This window comes from Hemiscyllium ocellatum, chromosome 12 (genome assembly GCF_020745735.1).
Source record: "Hemiscyllium ocellatum isolate sHemOce1 chromosome 12, sHemOce1.pat.X.cur, whole genome shotgun sequence".
Lineage (NCBI taxonomy): Eukaryota > Metazoa > Chordata > Chondrichthyes > Orectolobiformes > Hemiscylliidae > Hemiscyllium > Hemiscyllium ocellatum.
The window spans coordinates 12282672-12300788 of NC_083412.1; the positions used below are offsets into that span (position 1 = coordinate 12282672).

Consider the following 18117-nt stretch of genomic DNA (forward strand, 5'->3'; position numbering starts at 1 on the left):
CAAGGAGCAGGAGAACGGCTTAAGCCCAAAACGTCGATTCTCCTGCTCCTTGGATGCTGCCTGACCTGCTGCGCTTTTCCAGCAACACATTTTTCAGTCCTGACAAGCTCAGTCATTCACCTTGGATAAGAGGGAACTTATTTGATATCTCTTAAAATGTGGAAATTCAACCCACCCCCAGCCCCCCACCCCCCTCCATTCTCTGTGGAAGCTCCAATTTAGCAAATTTAATAAGAGGTCACCTGCGGCACCAGATCAAAGAACCGAGCGAACATTTAAGTCTCCATAACACTTGCCGAGGTAAATCAAAGGGACCATTAGCATGGGATACAATAAGCGAGGAAGAACATTCATTTGAACAAGAGCTATTCAACCCAACCAGGATATTGGTGGAACCACTCAACACTGAAGGTCCTGACTTATCTTCTCAAGCAAATGCACAAAATTAGCCTTGGATAACTGATTAAAGGAAGTAGTAATACAAAGACCGAAGTATAAAAAGCCTCACTGTGACCACCTGAAAGGGAATCGAATTCCAGCTTCAAGATCGGGTTCTCCCTCAAGAACCACCCCGCCCCCCACCCCGAAGCATGGCCTAGAGCCAAATAATGAATATTTTGTATTAAATGGGGGACAGCTATTGTCGGATCATATAGAAAAAGAAGAACGTTGTCTACATAAAGGGTGATTTTATGCCCCCTGATCCCACCTCAAGGCTAACTATAGGTCCCTCTGGGGTGCCTCTGTCAACGGCTCAATCACTAATGTGAACAGCAGCGGTGAAAGGGGGCACATTTACCAATACTAAAATTGTCAGACCTTATGCAATTAGTAAGGACGGCTGCCAGAGGATCACTATATAACACTGCCACCCATCTGGCAAAAACACCCCTACAACCAAACTGTTCCAGGACATTAAAAAGGTACAGCCATTCCACACAGTCAAACACGTTCTCCGCATCTCGGGAGATTACCAAGCCTGGAATCGACCTCTGCTGGCACACCTGGACCATGTTCAGCCCTCTTCGAATCTTATTAAAGAACCTGTGGACCTTAATAAAATCTGTCTGATCCTCCTTTACAATACAGGGCAATACCTTCTCCAAGTTCAGCGCCAGCGTTTTAGACAGAATTTTAAAATCCATGTTTAGCAGCAAGATGGGCCGATACAAGGCACAGTCCTCGAGGGGCTTTCCCTCTGTTGAGAATAAGGGAGAGATCAGCTTCTCTCAGAGAGGACGGCAGGCAATCCTGACTGTACGCATAATTGTACATGTCGAATATTGGCCCAGCCAACATATTTATAAACTCCGTATAAAACTTGCTTGGAATGCTGCCTCTTGCATTGTCAGAGTGCCATCCAAAAGGGACGCCTGCTCCAAAGTTACACATGGAAAGTCCAAGTTCTTCACCAACCTGTCCTCACAGCCCTCCGATCGATGCAACTCTGAGTAAAGCTCCCTAAACGCCGTACCAATACCCTCCCTAACGGATGTGATAGATTGGGGGGTGCTCTACTTCCTGGCCAGATATGCCATGTACTTACCCAGCTTATCACGATACTCAACTAGCCTTTGCTTTGTGAAGGAGATCTCTGTCTTAGCTGTCTGGGTGAGCGGGGAATTCAGAGCAGCCCGGAGAGCTGTGATCCGCTGTAGCTTGGTCACAGATGGCCTATTAAAATATGCAGTCTCGGCTGCCTTCAGCCAGGGCCTCAAGCATATGCTGCTGCTCGCCCCTCTGTCTCTTCTGGCTCACTGAGTAAGAGATAATTATACCCCATGCATAGGCTTTAGCAGTCTCCCAGAGCACCGACGGCCATACCTGAATTAATACCCCGGAAATTTTTAAATTCCCACGAAAAGTACTCAATAATCTTACTATCCTTCAGGAGAAAAGGATCCATGTGCCAATGCCATGAACCTGTCCCATTACCTTTGGCCTTAACCTCCAAATGCACTGCTGCATGATCAGAAAAATACTATGTTCCCAATTTTACAGGACGGTATCAAATCCAAAAAAAAAACCGGTGGAGCAAAAAACATATCAATCCTTGTGTGGCACTTGTGCAGGTTGGAGAAAAAGGTAAAGTCCCTACCCTCAGGGTGACGGCTTCTCCACACATCCACCAACCCCAACTCCCCATGTAAGTCCACCATGCAAGTTTGGATTATGGGGAGGTGCCTGGGAGACCCCTGGGCATCCTGTCCACCTCGGGGTCCATAAGACAATTGAAGAATCTCCCGATAATCGTGTGATGCACTCCAAGGTCCATCAACCAGGAAAGTGCATCGGACAAAAACTTAAGTGAGTGTGCTGCCGTACAATAAACATTCAAAATACAGTACTCCTCCCCATGTATTAGAGCTTTGAAGATCACAAACCACCCATATTCGTCCTTAATCTGGTCCTTAATGGCTGAAATGGGAGATTCTTCTGAATGAGTATAGCCACTTCCCTGCTTTTAGAATTAAAAGATCAGAAGAACACCCGGCCGAACCCTCCTTGCTGTAACTTCAAATGCTCCTTATCGTCCAGATGTGTTTCTTGCAACAGAGCAACATTGACTCTCTCTTTTCTAAGACTCTAAAGTACTGTCACTTAATCGGTGAGTGGCTCCCCTTAATATTCCAGGTGCTTCATTTAAAAGAGCAACTAGCCATAGCCATCTGAAACAGCCGTGACCCCCCAAGAGGAAGAACCCTACTCATAACACACTGACTGGAAACAGTAAACTATTCATAAAGTCTAGAAAACACAATTACAAAAACTACTAAAGCAAAACTTCTAGAAACTATTACTACAATAAACTAACACAAAAAACCAATAATAGGAGACTTTCCGCCTTACCCATAGGGGGCACTCATGCTACCGACTAACAACTCCACATGGCTCCTTCTAGCTGAAGCTGCGTCCCAAACCCAGGCAAAAGAAAAAAACAAGGAAATTGGAAGTAGGCATTCAGCCCATCCCACCCATACATCGACCCCAGTTATTACTGGTAAAAAAAACACTAAACCAAGAAAAAGAAAAAAGGGAATAATAAAAAATAAAAGGGGAGAAAAGAAAACCCTAAATATTCAAGAGTCAAAACCAGGTAAACAAAGTCAACAACAGAGAAAACAAAGAAAACACTATTGTCCATATTACTTGAACCAACTAGTCTATTTCAAAGAGTCCAGGAAGTCCTTTGCCTTTTCTGATGAATCAAAAATATGCATAGAACCTCCATGGCTAAAATGCAACACTGCCGGGTTCCTCACAGAGTACTGAATATCCAAGTCTCTCAGCCTCTTCTTTACTTCGACAAAGGTCTTCCTCTTGCGGATCACAGCCACAAAAAGCCGTGAAAGAACATAATTTTCTATCCCTTGCAGATCAGAGCCTGTAAAAGCTTCCCCAGCGTTCTGGAAGCTTCCAATACCATTTGCTCGACTCTATAATGCTGGAAATGAACTAGGACTTAGTAGGGCTTCTGGTCTGATTTGGGCCTGTGCACTGCGACTCGGTCAGCTCGCTCAACTCACACCCGGCCCACCACAGCTTCCCAACCCAGGAAGAGGGACCATTGCTCAAAGAAGCTGACTGGCTGATCCCCTTCCACTCATTCCACCAGCCCAATAGCACGGATATTCTTCCTCCGACCTCAATGTGAGGTTGTTGACCTGCTCTACTAAGGCCCGTACCTGTTTCTCCAGGGCCTGGATCCTCAGCTCAACCTTCACCAGGCGTTGCCCAAGACGCTGAATCACCTGCTCATGCTTTTGCAGTATGGCCAAGTTCGGTTCTAGCCTAGTCTGGGTGTCCTCCATCGCGGATTTGATCTTCTCTTGAAGTTTAATGAACTCCGAAACCAGGCTCTGCTGAGCAGGCAAGTTCAAAGCAGTGTCTGCAGAGGTCAGCGCTGCGGCCGCGGGTGTATTCATCACTGCGGGGAATGCCCTACTTGTTGCGAACCACACAGCCCTTCTCCTTTGGTCATCTTCCCTGATTGCAAAAAATTAAGTAAGAGATTCTAGCGACTTAAAACTTCCAAGTTTTACAAAAACAGCTAGTAAAGGGAGGGTAAAGGTACCACTTTCTTGGGTCGTGGTGTGGAGCCCAGCAAGGCAGATCGCCACCATCTTGGATCCCCTATAAATTAATTCTTTAAAAACAGGTGGTTCATAAAACTAATCTTTAGCATCAGCTTAGCCAATTGCTGTAGAAATCTTTCAGGAAGATTTAAAAATTGCAAAATTCTGATTCTCTCCTCAAGAGAAGCCTTGTTGCCTTCTTGTTTCTATTTGCCAAATAAATTGTGGATGGCACAGAGGTGAAGGAGAAAGATGTCGTGTGAACCTCCCAGTGCCAAATATTAGGACACAGTAAGTTCAGAATCAGTCTCCAATTATAGGACCTAAATCAAGATACATTTTCACTCTGTTCTTCCTACACATTATCCATGAAGATCATAAAATGAGCACAATGGGGCTTCTTTCTGTACTGTACTTCTATGATCAATGCTGCACAGAAATAGCAGAGCAGACTGGCAGTAAAATTCTATTGGAAAGTTATTCTGAACATTGCAACCCAACCCTCTGAGTTATCAATGCTCATGCGCACATGCATTCCTGATGTTTATCATTTCTCTTGCTCTCTGACCTGGGATTACCCCCATATATCTCTGCTCTGGAGTGGGGAGAGGGGATGGCGGAAGGCAGTTAAAATGAATGGGGGAGAATTTAATGGAGGGAGTTGTAGGGAAGAGTCAGGGATTGGTGGGGAGAGGGGAGCGGCTGTGGGTTAGTTGAGAGAAGGGAGTGGGTGGAAAGGGTTATGGAAGGGAGTGAGGAGGACAGATGCTTCATAAGATGCTTCTTAGAATATACCTCTATCACCTTTCCTGACATATTCTGAAGTGCCTTGGTGTCTGATTTTGACCGATATGAAAAGATTGATTTCTTTTATCATTTAAAGGTGGCGTGTGAACACAAATTGTTGCAACTGATGGAATGGTCCGCAACCAATGGATTGTTTAGAACATAGAACATAGAAAAATACAGCGCAGTACAGGCCCTTCGGCCCTCGATGTTGCGCCGACCAAAGTCCACCTAACCTACACTAGCCCAATAACCTCCATATGCTTATCCAATGCCCGCTTAAATGACCATAAAGAGGGAGAGTCCACCACTGCTACTGGCAGGGCATTCCATGAACTCACAACCCGCTGAGTAAAGAATCTACCCCTAACATCTGTCCTATACCTACCACCCCTTACTTTAAAGCTGTGTCCCCTAGTAACAGCTGACTCCATTAGTGGAAAAAGATTCTCAGTGTCTACCCTATCTAAACCCCTAATCATCTTGTAAAAGTAACCATGGTAAGGAAGAACTTACATTTACAGCATAAATTCAGGATGTGGCCACAGCATCAGTTTTTGAAGAGTGAAGGCCCACAGCCATGTGAGAAAACACAGGCTGATTTTATTACACAGAGATCCCAAGAATTGTGATGTAATTATAAGTAATGTTGAACAAATCACTGGCCAGGACACTGGGGAGACATTCTCAACCTCATTCAGTCCAGCTGACTGGCTGCTGGGGTTTGGGGCTGCCATGTCAGGGGGAGGCGGTGGACAGAGAGGTACAGCTCTCTGATTCCTCCACCTTCCCTCACTCCCACAAACCCCCCATCTATCTTCAGTCTCTTTTTTCCTTCTTCCCTGCTCCCACCTCTATCCAGTTCCACAAATCCCTCTCCCCCACCGCATTCCCTTCTTCCCCCTGCTCCACCCCACTTTGAAAAAAATTACTTCATACGATGCAGGTATCACTAGCCGAGCCAGCATTAATTGTCCGTCCCTAATTGCCCAGAAGGCAGTTACGACTCAGTCAATAAAAGCAAATTACTGCAGATGCTGGAATCTGAAACTAAAAGAGAAAATGCTGGAAAATCTCAGCAGGTCTGGTAGCATCTGTAAGGAGAGAAAAGAGCTGACATTTCGAGTCTAACTGACCCTTTGTCAAAGCTCAGTCACATTGCTGTGGGTTTGGAGTCACAGACCAAGTAAGAATGGCAGATTTCCTTTCCTAAAGGACACTGGTGAACAGATAGATTTTTAACAGTAGTTATATGGTCGCTATTAGGCTAGTATCCAGTCTCCCCTCGTTCTCTCTGCCTCACTATTCCATCCTTCCACTCCCCCCTTCCAACATTCTGTCCTCCTCACTCGCTTCCATAATCCTTTCCACCCACTCCCTTCCCTCAACTAACCCACAGCTGCTCCCCTCTCCACACCAATCCCTGACCCTTCCCTACAACTCCTTCCATTAAATCCTCCCCCATTCATTTTAACCGCCTTCCGCCATCCCCTCTCCCCACTTCATCATCCCTGTCTCTTCATCCATCACCCTCACCTCTCACTCTGCATCTATCAATGCCCCCATCACCCCTCCTGTGTCCCAATTATTCCCACCTCCTCCCTCCAACATTCCTACCCCTCCATCATCCCCACCCTGTCCTTGTCATCCCCTCCCTCCATAATCCCTGCCCCTCATCCACCATTGCCTGCCCCAACATACCCACCCCACCCTCAATCATCCCCTCTCCCCATCATGGCCTCCCCTTCCCCATCATCCACACTTCCTCTGTCCAATATCCTCTCGCCCAACATCCCCACTTCCTCCCTCCATCATCCCCACCCTCCATAATCCCTGTCCCATCCATCATTGCTTCCCCTTCCCCATCATCCCTGCTTCCTCTCTCCAACATCCTCTCCCCCAACTTCCTCACCTCCTCCCTCCAACATCTCTACACCTCCCACCATCATCCCCACCCTGTCCCTGTCAACCCTTTCCCTCCATCATCCCTTCACACCCTCCATTACCTCCTCCCTCCATTACCCCATCTCCTCTTCCCTCCATCACCCCTTCCCTCCATCACCCCTTCCTCCCTCCATCACCTCCTCTCTTCCTCCATCACCCCTTCCCTCCCTCCATCACCCTCTCCCTCCATCATCCCTTCCCTCCCTCCATCACCCCCTCCCTCCATCATCCCTTCCTTCCCTCCATCACCTCCTCTCTCCCTCCATCATCCCTTCCTTCCCTCCGTCATCCCTTCCTTCCCTCCATCACCCCCCCTCCCTCCATCACCCCTTCCTTCCCTCCATCACCCCTTCCCTTCCCTCTCTCCCTCCCCGGAGCTGGGGGGGGGGTGTGGCCCGGAGCTGCTGATGGTCTGAGCTGGGGGGGGGGGGGGGGGAGCGGCCTGTCCCTCCTTCCCTCTCCCTCCCTCCCTCTCTGTGTCTGTCTCTCCCCTACACCCCCCTCCCTCTCCCTCCCCCCTCCCCCCCCGGCCGACAGCGCCGCCTTTCCGGGAGCGGGGCCTGAGCGCAGGCGAGGCCGGGCGGGATGGAGGTGAAGGCGGGCGGCTCGGAGCGGCGGTGCCGGCCGGGCTCCGGGCTCTGAGGCCGCCGCCCCCCATCCCCTCCCCCCCTGCGGCCTTGCGGGAGGGACTCTGGAGAGAGCGGGCGCGGGTGAGGCCGTGGCCGGGGTGGGGGCCGAGGCCGAGGCCCGGGCACCATGCTCCGGCAGCTGCTCCACCGGGGCCTCCGGAGCGGCTTCTACCGCCTGGGCTTGCTGATCGGTAACCACCCGGTGCTGTTCGCCTCCGCGCCGGTGCTGCTCTCCATCTTGCTGGGCGCGAGCTTCAGCCGTTACCGGCTGCAGGACGACATGGAGTACCTGTTCGCGCCGAGACACAGCCTCGCCAAGATCGAGCGGAGCCTCGTCAACAGCCTCTTCCCGGTCAACCAGAGCAAGCAGCGGCTCTACTCGCACCTGCAGAGCCCCGGGCCGTACGGCCGCCTCCTCGTCACCCGCCGCAACGGGCACCGCAGCGGCGGCCGGAGGCCCGGGCCCGGGCCCGGGCACGGAGCCGGCAACGGCAACCTGCTGGAGCCGCGACACATCCAGCTCATCCTGCAGGTCAGAGCGGAGCTGTCATCAAATACCCCCTTTACCAAATACCCCCTCATCATCAAATACCCCCCCTTCATCAAATACCCCCCTTTATCATCAAATACCCCCTTTACCAAATACCCCCTCATCATCAAATATCACCTTTATCATCAAATACCCTCCTTATCAAATACCCCCTTCATCAAATACCCCCCTCATCATCAAATACCCCCTTCACCATCAAATACCCTCCTCACCATCAAATACCCCCCTTTATCATCAAATACCAGCTCATCCTGCAGGTCAGAGCGGAGCTGTCATCAAATACCCCCCCCTTCATCAAATACCCCCCTTTATCATCAAATACCAGCTCATCCTGCAGGTCAGAGCGGAGCTGTCATCAAATACCCCCCCCTTCATCAAATACCCCCCTTTATCATCAAATACCCCCTCATCATCAAATACCCCCATCATCAAATATCACCATCAAAACCCTCCCTCATCAAATACCCCCTTCATCATCAAATACCCTCCTCACCATCAAATACCCCCTCATCAAATACCCCCTCATCAAATACCCTCCTTCACCATCAAATACCCTCCTCACCATCAAATACCCTCCTCACCATCAAATACCCCCTCATCAAATACCCTCCTTCACCATCAAATACCAGCTCATCCTGCAGGTCAGAGCGGAGCTGTCATCAAATACCCCCCTTTATCAAATACCCCCCTCATCAACAAATACCCCCTCATCAAATACCCTCCTCACCATCAAATATCACCTTCCTCAAAACACCCCTTCATCAAATACCCCCATTATCAAATACCCCCCTCATCAAATACCCCCATTATCATCAAATACCCCCCTCATCAAATACCCTCCTTCACCATCAAATACCAGCTCATCCTGCAGGTCAGAGCGGAGCTGTCATCAAATACCCCCCTTATCATCAAATACCCCCTCATCAAATACACCCCACATCAAATACCCCCTCATCATCAAATACCCCCTCATCAAATACCCTCCTCACCATCAAATATCACCTTCATCAAACCCCTTCATCAAATACCCCCATTATCAAATACACCCCACATCAAATGCCCCCCTCATCAAATACACCCTGTCATCAAATACCCCCTCATCATCAAATACCCCCTCATCATCAAATACCCCCCTCATCAAATATCCTCCTCACCATCAAATATCACCTTCATCAAAACCCCCTTCATCAAATACCCCCATTATCAAATACCCCCCTCATCAAATACCACCCTCATCAAATACCCCCCACCAAATACCCTCCTTCACCATCAAATACCAGCTCATCCTGCAGGTCAGAGCGGAGCTGTCATCAAATACCCCCCTTTATCAAATACCCCCCTTATCATCAAATACCCCCTAATCATCAAATACCCCCTCATCAAATACCCCCTCATCATCAAATACCCCCTCATCAAATACCCCCCATCAAATACCCTCCTCACCATCAAATATCACCTTCATCAAAACCCCGTTCATCAAATACCCCCATTATCAAATATCCCCTCATCATCAAATACCCCCTCATCAAATACCCCCTTATCATCAAATACCCCCTCATCAAATACACCCCGTCATCAAATGCCCCCCATCAAATACCCTCCTCACCATCAAATATCACCTTCATCAAAACCCCCTTCATCAAATACCCCGATTATCAAATACCCCCCTCATCAAATACCCCCTCATCAAAACCCCCTTCATCAATTAACCACCTTCATAAATTACCCCCCTTTATCAAATACCCCCTTATCATCAAATACCTCACCATCAAATATCACCTTCATCAACCCCCCCTTCATCAAATACCCCCCTCATCAAATACACCCCACATCAAATCCCCTCCCCATCAAATACCCTCCTTCACCATCAAATACCAGCTCATCCTGCAGGTCAGAGCGGAGCTGTGATCAAATACCCCCCTCATCATCAAATACCCCCCACATCAAATACCCCCTCATCATCAAATACCCCCCATCAAATACACTCCTTCATCAAATACCCCGCTTCATCAAATACCCCCCTCATCAAATACCTCCTGCATCAAACACCCCCTTTATCAAATACCCCCTTTATCAAATACCCCCTTCATCAAATACCCCCCTCATCAAATACCCCCTTCATCAAATGCACCTTTTTATCAAATACCCTCCTTCACTATCAAATACCAACTCATCCTGCAGGTCAGAGCGGAGCTATCTTCAAATACCCCCTTCATCAAATACGTTCCTTCACCATCAAATACCCTCCTTCACTATCAAATACCAGCTCATCCTGCAGGTCAGTGCGGAGTTATCATCAAATACCCCCTTCTTCAAACGCCACCCTTCATCAAATACCCTCCTTCACCATCAAATACCAATTCATCCTGCAGGTCAGAGCGGAGCTATCTTCAAATACCCCCTTCATCAAATACGTTCCTTCACCATCAAATACCCGTTTCACCATCAAATACCAGCTCATCCTGCAGGTCAGAGCGGAGCTATCATCAAATACCCCCTTCAAATACCCGTCAGCAAATACCTCCTTCATATACCCCCTTCATCAAATACCCCCTTCAAATATCCCTTCAAATACTCTCCTTCACCATCAAATACCCCCTTCATCAAATACCCCCTTCAAATACCCCACTTATTCAAATATCCCCCTTCAAATATCCCTTCATCAAATGCCCCTTCATCAAATACCCCTTCATCAAATGCCCCCTCCATCAAATACCCCCTCCATCAAATACCCTCCTTCACCATCAAATACCCGCTTCACCATCAAATACCAGCTCATCCTGCAGGTCAGAGCATAGCTATCATCAAATACCCCCTTCATCAAATACCCTCCTTCACCATCAAATACCCCCTTCATCAAATACCCTCATCCTGCAGGTCAGAGCAGAGCTATCATCAAATACCCCCTTCATCAAATACCCCCTCACCATCAAATATCCCCTTCAACAAATACCCACCACATCAAATAACCCCATCAAATACCCTTTCACAATCCAAAACCCCCTTCGCCAAATACCCCCTTCACCAAATACCCCCTTCATCAAATACTCACCTCATCAAATACTCACCTCATCAAATACTCCCATCAAATACTCACCTTCAAATACCCCCATCAAATACCTCCAAATACCTTTTCACAATCATACCCCCTTCATCAAATACATACTTCATCAAATACCCCCCTCATCAAATACCCCCTTCATCAAATATCCCCATCAAATACCCCTTTCAAATTCTCCCTTCATAAAATACCCCCTCATCAAATACCCCCTCATCAAATACCCCCTCACCAAATACCCCCTCACCAAATAGCACCCTCACCAAATACCCCCTCACCAAATATCCTCATCAAATACCCCCTTCACCATCAAATGCCCCACCATTCATCATCAAATACCCCCACACTATTAAATACCCCTCCACCCTTCATCAAATACCCCTACACCAAATGCCCCTGCTTCATCAAATACCCCATTCCCTACCCCTTCATCAAATACCTTGACCTCCCCTTCATCAAATACCCCCCTACACCATCAAATACCAGCTCAACCTGCAGGTTTGAGCGGAGCTATCATCAAATACCCGCACCTTCACCAAAACCCCAACCCCTCCCCTTCATCAAATACCCCACCGTTCTTCAAATACCTCCACCCCCTCCCCCTTCGTCAAATACCAGTTTATCTTGCAGGTCAGAGCAGAGCTATCAAATGCCCCCATCCATCAATTACCCCCCTTCACCATCAAATACCCCCCACACCATCAAATATCAGCTCATCCTGCAGGTCAGAGCAGAGCTATCAAATACCGCCAACCTTCATCAAATACCCCCAGCTACCACCAAATACCCCCCTGCTTCATCAAATACCCCACCCCCTCCCCCCTTCACCATCAAATACCCCCCTACACCATCAGGTACCAGCTCATCCTGCAGGTCAGAGCGGAGCTATCATCAAATACCCACACCCTTCATCAAATAACCCCCTTCATCAAATACCCCCTGCTTCATCAAATACCCCCACCTCTCCCCCTTCACCATCAAATACCCCCTTCACCATCAAATATCCCCCTTCACCATCAAATATCCCCCATATCATCAATTACCCCCTTCACCATCAAATACCCCTCTTCATCAAATACCCCCTACACCATCAAATACCCCTCTTCATCAAATACCCTCTACACCATCAAATACCCCCATGTCATCAAGTACCCCCCTTCACCATCAAATACCAGCTCATCATGCAGGTCAGAGCGGAGCTATCATCAAATATCCCCTTCATCAAATACCACCACCTCCTCCCCTTCATGAAATACCCCCTTGACCATTATTACCCCCTTCACCATCAAATAACCCCTTCACCATTAAATATCCCCATGGCCATCAAATACCCCCCACACCATCAAATACCAGCTCATCCTGCAGGTTAGAGCAGAGCTATCATCCACTACCCCCACCCTTCATCAAATACCCCCACCCCCTCCTCTTCATCAAATACCCCTTCACTATCAAATACCCCCTTCATCAAATACCCCTTTCACCATCAAATACCAGCTTATCCTGCAGGTCAGAACGGAGCTATCATCAAATACCCACTTCACCATCAAATACCAGTTCATCCTGCAGGTCAGAGTGGAGCTATCATCAAATATCCCCTGCATTAAATACCCCCGCATCAAATACCCCCATTCACTATCAAATACCAGCTCATCCTGCAGGTCAGAGTGGAGCTATCATAAAATACCCCCAACCTTCTTCAAATATCCCCCTATACCATCAAATACTCCTGACACCATCAAATACCCCTCTTCATCAAATACCCCCCCACACCAACAAATACCCCCCATGCCATCAAATTCCACCCTTCACCATCAAATACGCCCTTCATCAAATATCCCCTTCACCATCAAATACCCCACCCTTCATCAAATACCCCCTTCATCAAATATCCCCTTCACCATCAAATACCCCACCCTTCATCAAATACCCCCTTCATCAAATACCCCCTTCACCATCAAATACAACCTTCATCAAGTATCCCCTTCACCATCAAATACCCCCACACTTCATCAAATACCCCTTCATCAAATACCCCCACCCTTCATCAAATACCCCTATACCATCAAATACCCCCACCCTTCAAATACTCCCTTCATTAAATACCCCCTTCATCAAATAACCCCACCCTTCATCAAATATACCCACACCATCAAATACCCCCCACCCTTCATCAAATACCCCTTCATCAAATATCCTCCTTCACCATCAAATGCCCCCACCCTTCAAATACTCCCTTCATTAAATACCCCCTTCATCAAATAACCCCACCCTTCATCAAATAACCCCATCCTTCATCAAATAACCCCACCCTTCATCAAATAACCCCACCCTTCATCAAATATCCCCACACCATCAAATACCCCCCACCCTTCATCAAATACCCTCCTTCACATCAAATACCCCCACACCATAAAATACCCCTTACCCTTCCTCAAATATCCCCTACACCATCAAATGCCCCTGCTTCAAATACCCCCATCCCCTCCCCCTTCATCAAAACCCCCCCTACACCATCAAATACCGGCTCATCCTGTAGGTCTGAGCGGAGCTATCATCAAATACCCCCACCCTTCACCAAACTCCCCCTTCATCAAATACCCCACTCTTCTTCAAATACCCCCCTACACCATCAAATACCCCCACCCTTCATCAAATACGCCCACCACCTCCCCCTTCATCAAATACCCCCACTCCCCCTTCATTAAATACCCCCCACACCATCAAATACAGCTCATTCTGCAGGTCAGAGCGGAGCTATCATCAAATACCCCCACCATCCTTCAAATACGCCCATTTCATCAAAAACCCACACCCTTCACCATCAAATACCAGTTAATCCTGCAGGTCAGAGAGAGCTATCAAATACCCCCACCCATTAAATACCCCCCTTCACCATCAAATATCAGCTCATCCTGCAGGTCAGAGCAGAGCTATCATCAAATACCTCCATCCTTCATCAAATACCCCCTACACCATCAAATACCCCCACCCCCTCTCCTCTTCATCAAATACCCCCACCTACCATCAAATACCCCACCCCCTCCCCCTTCACCATCAAATACCCCCCTACACCATCAGATACCAGCTCATCCTGCAGGTCAGAGCGGAACTATCAAATACCCGCACCCTTCATCAAATACCCCCTTCACCAAATACCCCCACCTCTCCCCCTTCACTATCAAATACCCCCTTCACCATCAATATCCCCTATACCATCAAATACCCCCTTCACCATCTAATACCCCTCTTCATAAAATACCCCCTTCATCAAATACCCTCTACATCATCAAATATTGCTCTACACCATCAAATACCCCCCCATGCCATCAAATACCCCCCTTCACTATCAAATACCAGCTCATCATGCAGGTCAGAGTGGAGCTATCAAATACCCTTTACCATCAAATACCCCATACACAAAATACCAACCTGTCCTGCAGGTCAGAGCGGAGTGTCATCAAATACCCCCACCATCATATGCCCCCAACCTTCACCAGCAAATACCCCCTCATCACCATGGAACACCCCTCTCCTTTACCATCAAATGCCCCCTTCACCATAAAATACGCCCTCATCAACAAATACCTCACTTCACCATCAAATACCCCACTTCATTATCAAATAGCCCCTTCACCATCAAATACCCCTGTGCCATCAAATGCCCCTTCACCATTAAATACCCCATCACCATCAAATACCTCTGCCCTTCACTGTCAAATACCTCCACCCTTCACCATCAAATACCCACTTCATTATCAAATACCCCCCGTCATCACCATCAAATACCCCCACCCTCCACCTATAGAGCCCAGGGCATTATGGCTGGCTCCTTGTCACCCGCTGGGACAGCTGCAATGTCGTCCAGGAACCTGCTGGAACCGCAACACATCCAGTTCATCCTGCAGCTCACAGCGGAGCTGTCATTAAATAACCTTTCATCATTAAATAACTCCTCATCATTACATAACTCCTCATCATTACATAACTCCTCATCATCAAATAACCCCTCATCATCAAATAAACCCTCATCATCAAATAAACCCTCATCATCAAATACCCCCCTCATCACCATGCCCTTTACCGTCAAATACACCCTACGCCATCAAATATCCCCTCATCAAGAAATACCCCCTTCATCAAATACCATCTCATCCTGCAAGTCAGAGCAGAGCTGTCATCAAATACCCCATCACTATAAAATACCCGCTCCCTTCACCATCAGATACCCCCTTCATCAAATACCCATTCATCAACAAATACCACCTTCACCATCAAATACTGTCACCATCAAATACCCCCTTCATTATCAAATAACCCCTTCAGCTGTAGGTTAGAACAGAGCCCCTCATCAAACTGTCTCTTTCTCATTAAATATCCCCATCTGCAGGTCAGAATGGAAACCCTGATCAAATAACCCCTCCTCAAGTATTAGCCTCATCCTGCAGGTCATGACAGATCCTACCCATCAGATAACGTCATAACCATCAACTGCACCCCCCCCCAAAATAATCAAATAACTCCGAAATAGTCAAATGCTTCTGTTATATCAGCTATCCCCTCACTCAACCAATCACACAGCTGCTCATCCCATTGATCATTTTCTCCTCACTCCGTCAGATACCCCATACTATTAAATACCCCCATTCCATCAATACCCATTTATCATTTCAAATAACCCTTCTTATCAGCTAACCCTAAAACATCAAATAACTCCTAAAACCAAATATCCACACACAATCAAATATTCCCCTGCCACCAAACCCTCCATAAATTCAATTGCCTCCAAATCCCATCAGAAACCCCCATCATCTTCATCCCATCAAATACCCCATGTCATGAAATTATTCCCTCCTCACCTTCACTCCCATATCATCAAATATCCATCTTGCCCCATTTCCTGAAATAGAGTCTCATCTATTCAGTTACCCACTCATCCCCTCAAATGCTACCTTATTGGTTCACATAGCCCTTCATCTAATACCCCTTAGCTCACCACTGCCCAACTGTTCATCTCAAATACCATCTCATCACTTGTCAATTACCCCCTCATCCCACCAAATATCCTCATCCCATCAAGTATCCCCTCAACCTCATCATCAGACATCCTCCACAACATTCTGTACCCAACATTCCCCCATTAAACACTCCATTGCCTCATCAGATACCCTCTCATCTACTCGAATAACCCCTCACTGTCAGGTGTCCCTTCATATTTGTTACCCATTTGCCTTCAGTATCCTATCACCAGGTCAGATTTCCTCCTCATCCTCTTGGATACAATCTCATCTGATCAGATATTGTCTCACCCATTGGATAACCCTTTCATTGTATCAGATATTCCCTCAGTCAGCTAAATTACTCTCACACCCAATCAGACAACCCTTCACCCATGACAGGTTAGCCTCTGGAAGCATGTTTGCACTTGTTGAGAAGTCAAGAACTCAGTCATGATTTCAGAATAGGCAGTTGGCCATTTGGGACTAAGGAGAAATGTTTTCGCTCAGAGAGCCTTTGGAATTTTCTGCTCCAGGGAACTGCTTACACACAATTCATCAGAGATAAATAGATTTGCTGGATTCAAAAGATAAACGGATAATGCAGGAAGGTGCAGTTGAAGCCTCAAAACAGTCATGGTTGTGTTAAATGGTGGAACAGGCACAAGGTGACAAATGCTGAAAATGTGTTGCTGGAAAAGCACAGCAGGTCAGGCAGCATGCAAGGAGCGGGAGAATCGACGTTTCGGGCACGAGCCCTTCTTCAGGATTCCTGAATGGTTCAAATATGATCCAAATTCTGACAAGATGATTGTGCTACTATCATCCAGATATGTGCTCTAAATATGTCAATATACTCAAGCTGTTACCATCCAAATTCTTGGCCCAATACTGTCACAACACTTGCTCTATTAGCATCTAGATAACCACTGTCAAGATACCCACTCTAATACCAACCAGATAATTGCTCACCCACCACTGACAAGAAATTCAGTCTAATATCATCCAGATACCTGCTCTAATACTGACAAAGTGATCTAATGGCATTAAGACACCGTCTAATATTGTAAAGGTACTTGCTGTAATAGCTTCTAATACTGAGAATACTTGTGCTCATACCATAACATACACATTCTCAGTCTAATTTCAGCCAGATCTGCACTCTAATACTGTGAAGATGCCTTCTCTAATACAGTCAAGATACTCACTCTGTCAAGAAATTCTCTCTTCTACTATTCAGATACCTAGTCTAATTATGACAATAATGTCCAGATACTCGGCCTAATAATGTCAATATTCTCATTCTAATACCAGCCAGCTACCTACTCTACTACTGTCAGGATACTTGATCGGATGCCATCCAAATACTGATAAGATGATTGTGCCAATACTATCCAGATCAAGATACATTCTGTATATGTGTCAATGTACTCAGGTTATTACCATTCAAATTCTCAGCCTGACTGTCTCAACACTTCCTGTATTAGCATTCAGATAACTACTCTCGTACCAGTCAAGATATTTGATCCAGTACAATTCAGATATTCACATTAATACTTTCAAGATGCATACTCAATACTGACATGATATTCACTTTAATATCATCCATAGACCCATTCTTATACTGTCAAGATATTTGATCATCATCTACAGTTCAGATACCCACACGATCGCTGAAAAGATATTTGCTCTAATACTGTTAAGATAGGCTAATGCCATCCAGATTCTTGGTCTACTACTGTCAAGAAACTCACTTGAATATGATAGACATATCTGCTCTAATACTGTCAAGATACTTCCACCAATACCACCTTCTAGATACTTGGCCTAATATTGTCAAGATGCTCATTGTCCAGAGACCTCTGTACTCTTAAGGTACTTACATTAATACAATCTAGATAATTGGTCAAATAATGACAAGATACTTGTTCTAGTGACATCCAGATACCTGATCGAATAGTCACAATACTTAACATTAATACCATCCAGACACCTAGTCAAATACTGTTAAGATATCCACGGTAACACCATCCAGATACCTGCAGTAACATTGATAAGATACCCAACTGTAATACTGTAA

At 46.7% G+C, this 18117-nt stretch overlaps 1 protein-coding gene across 2 annotated transcripts in view; it reads left to right on the plus strand.

Moving 5' to 3' along the window:
- The first annotated feature begins 7344 nt into the window (after positions 1-7344).
- ptchd1 (patched domain containing 1) overlaps positions 7345-18117 on the plus strand; it is a 44930-nt gene continuing 34157 nt past the window's right edge. For both annotated transcript variants that reach the window (XM_060833332.1, XM_060833331.1), the window contains exon 1: positions 7345-7967. In XM_060833332.1, coding sequence (XP_060689315.1) covers positions 7563-7967 — 405 coding nt within the window. In that variant the 5' untranslated portion in view covers positions 7345-7562. The remainder of the gene's footprint in view (positions 7968-18117) is intronic.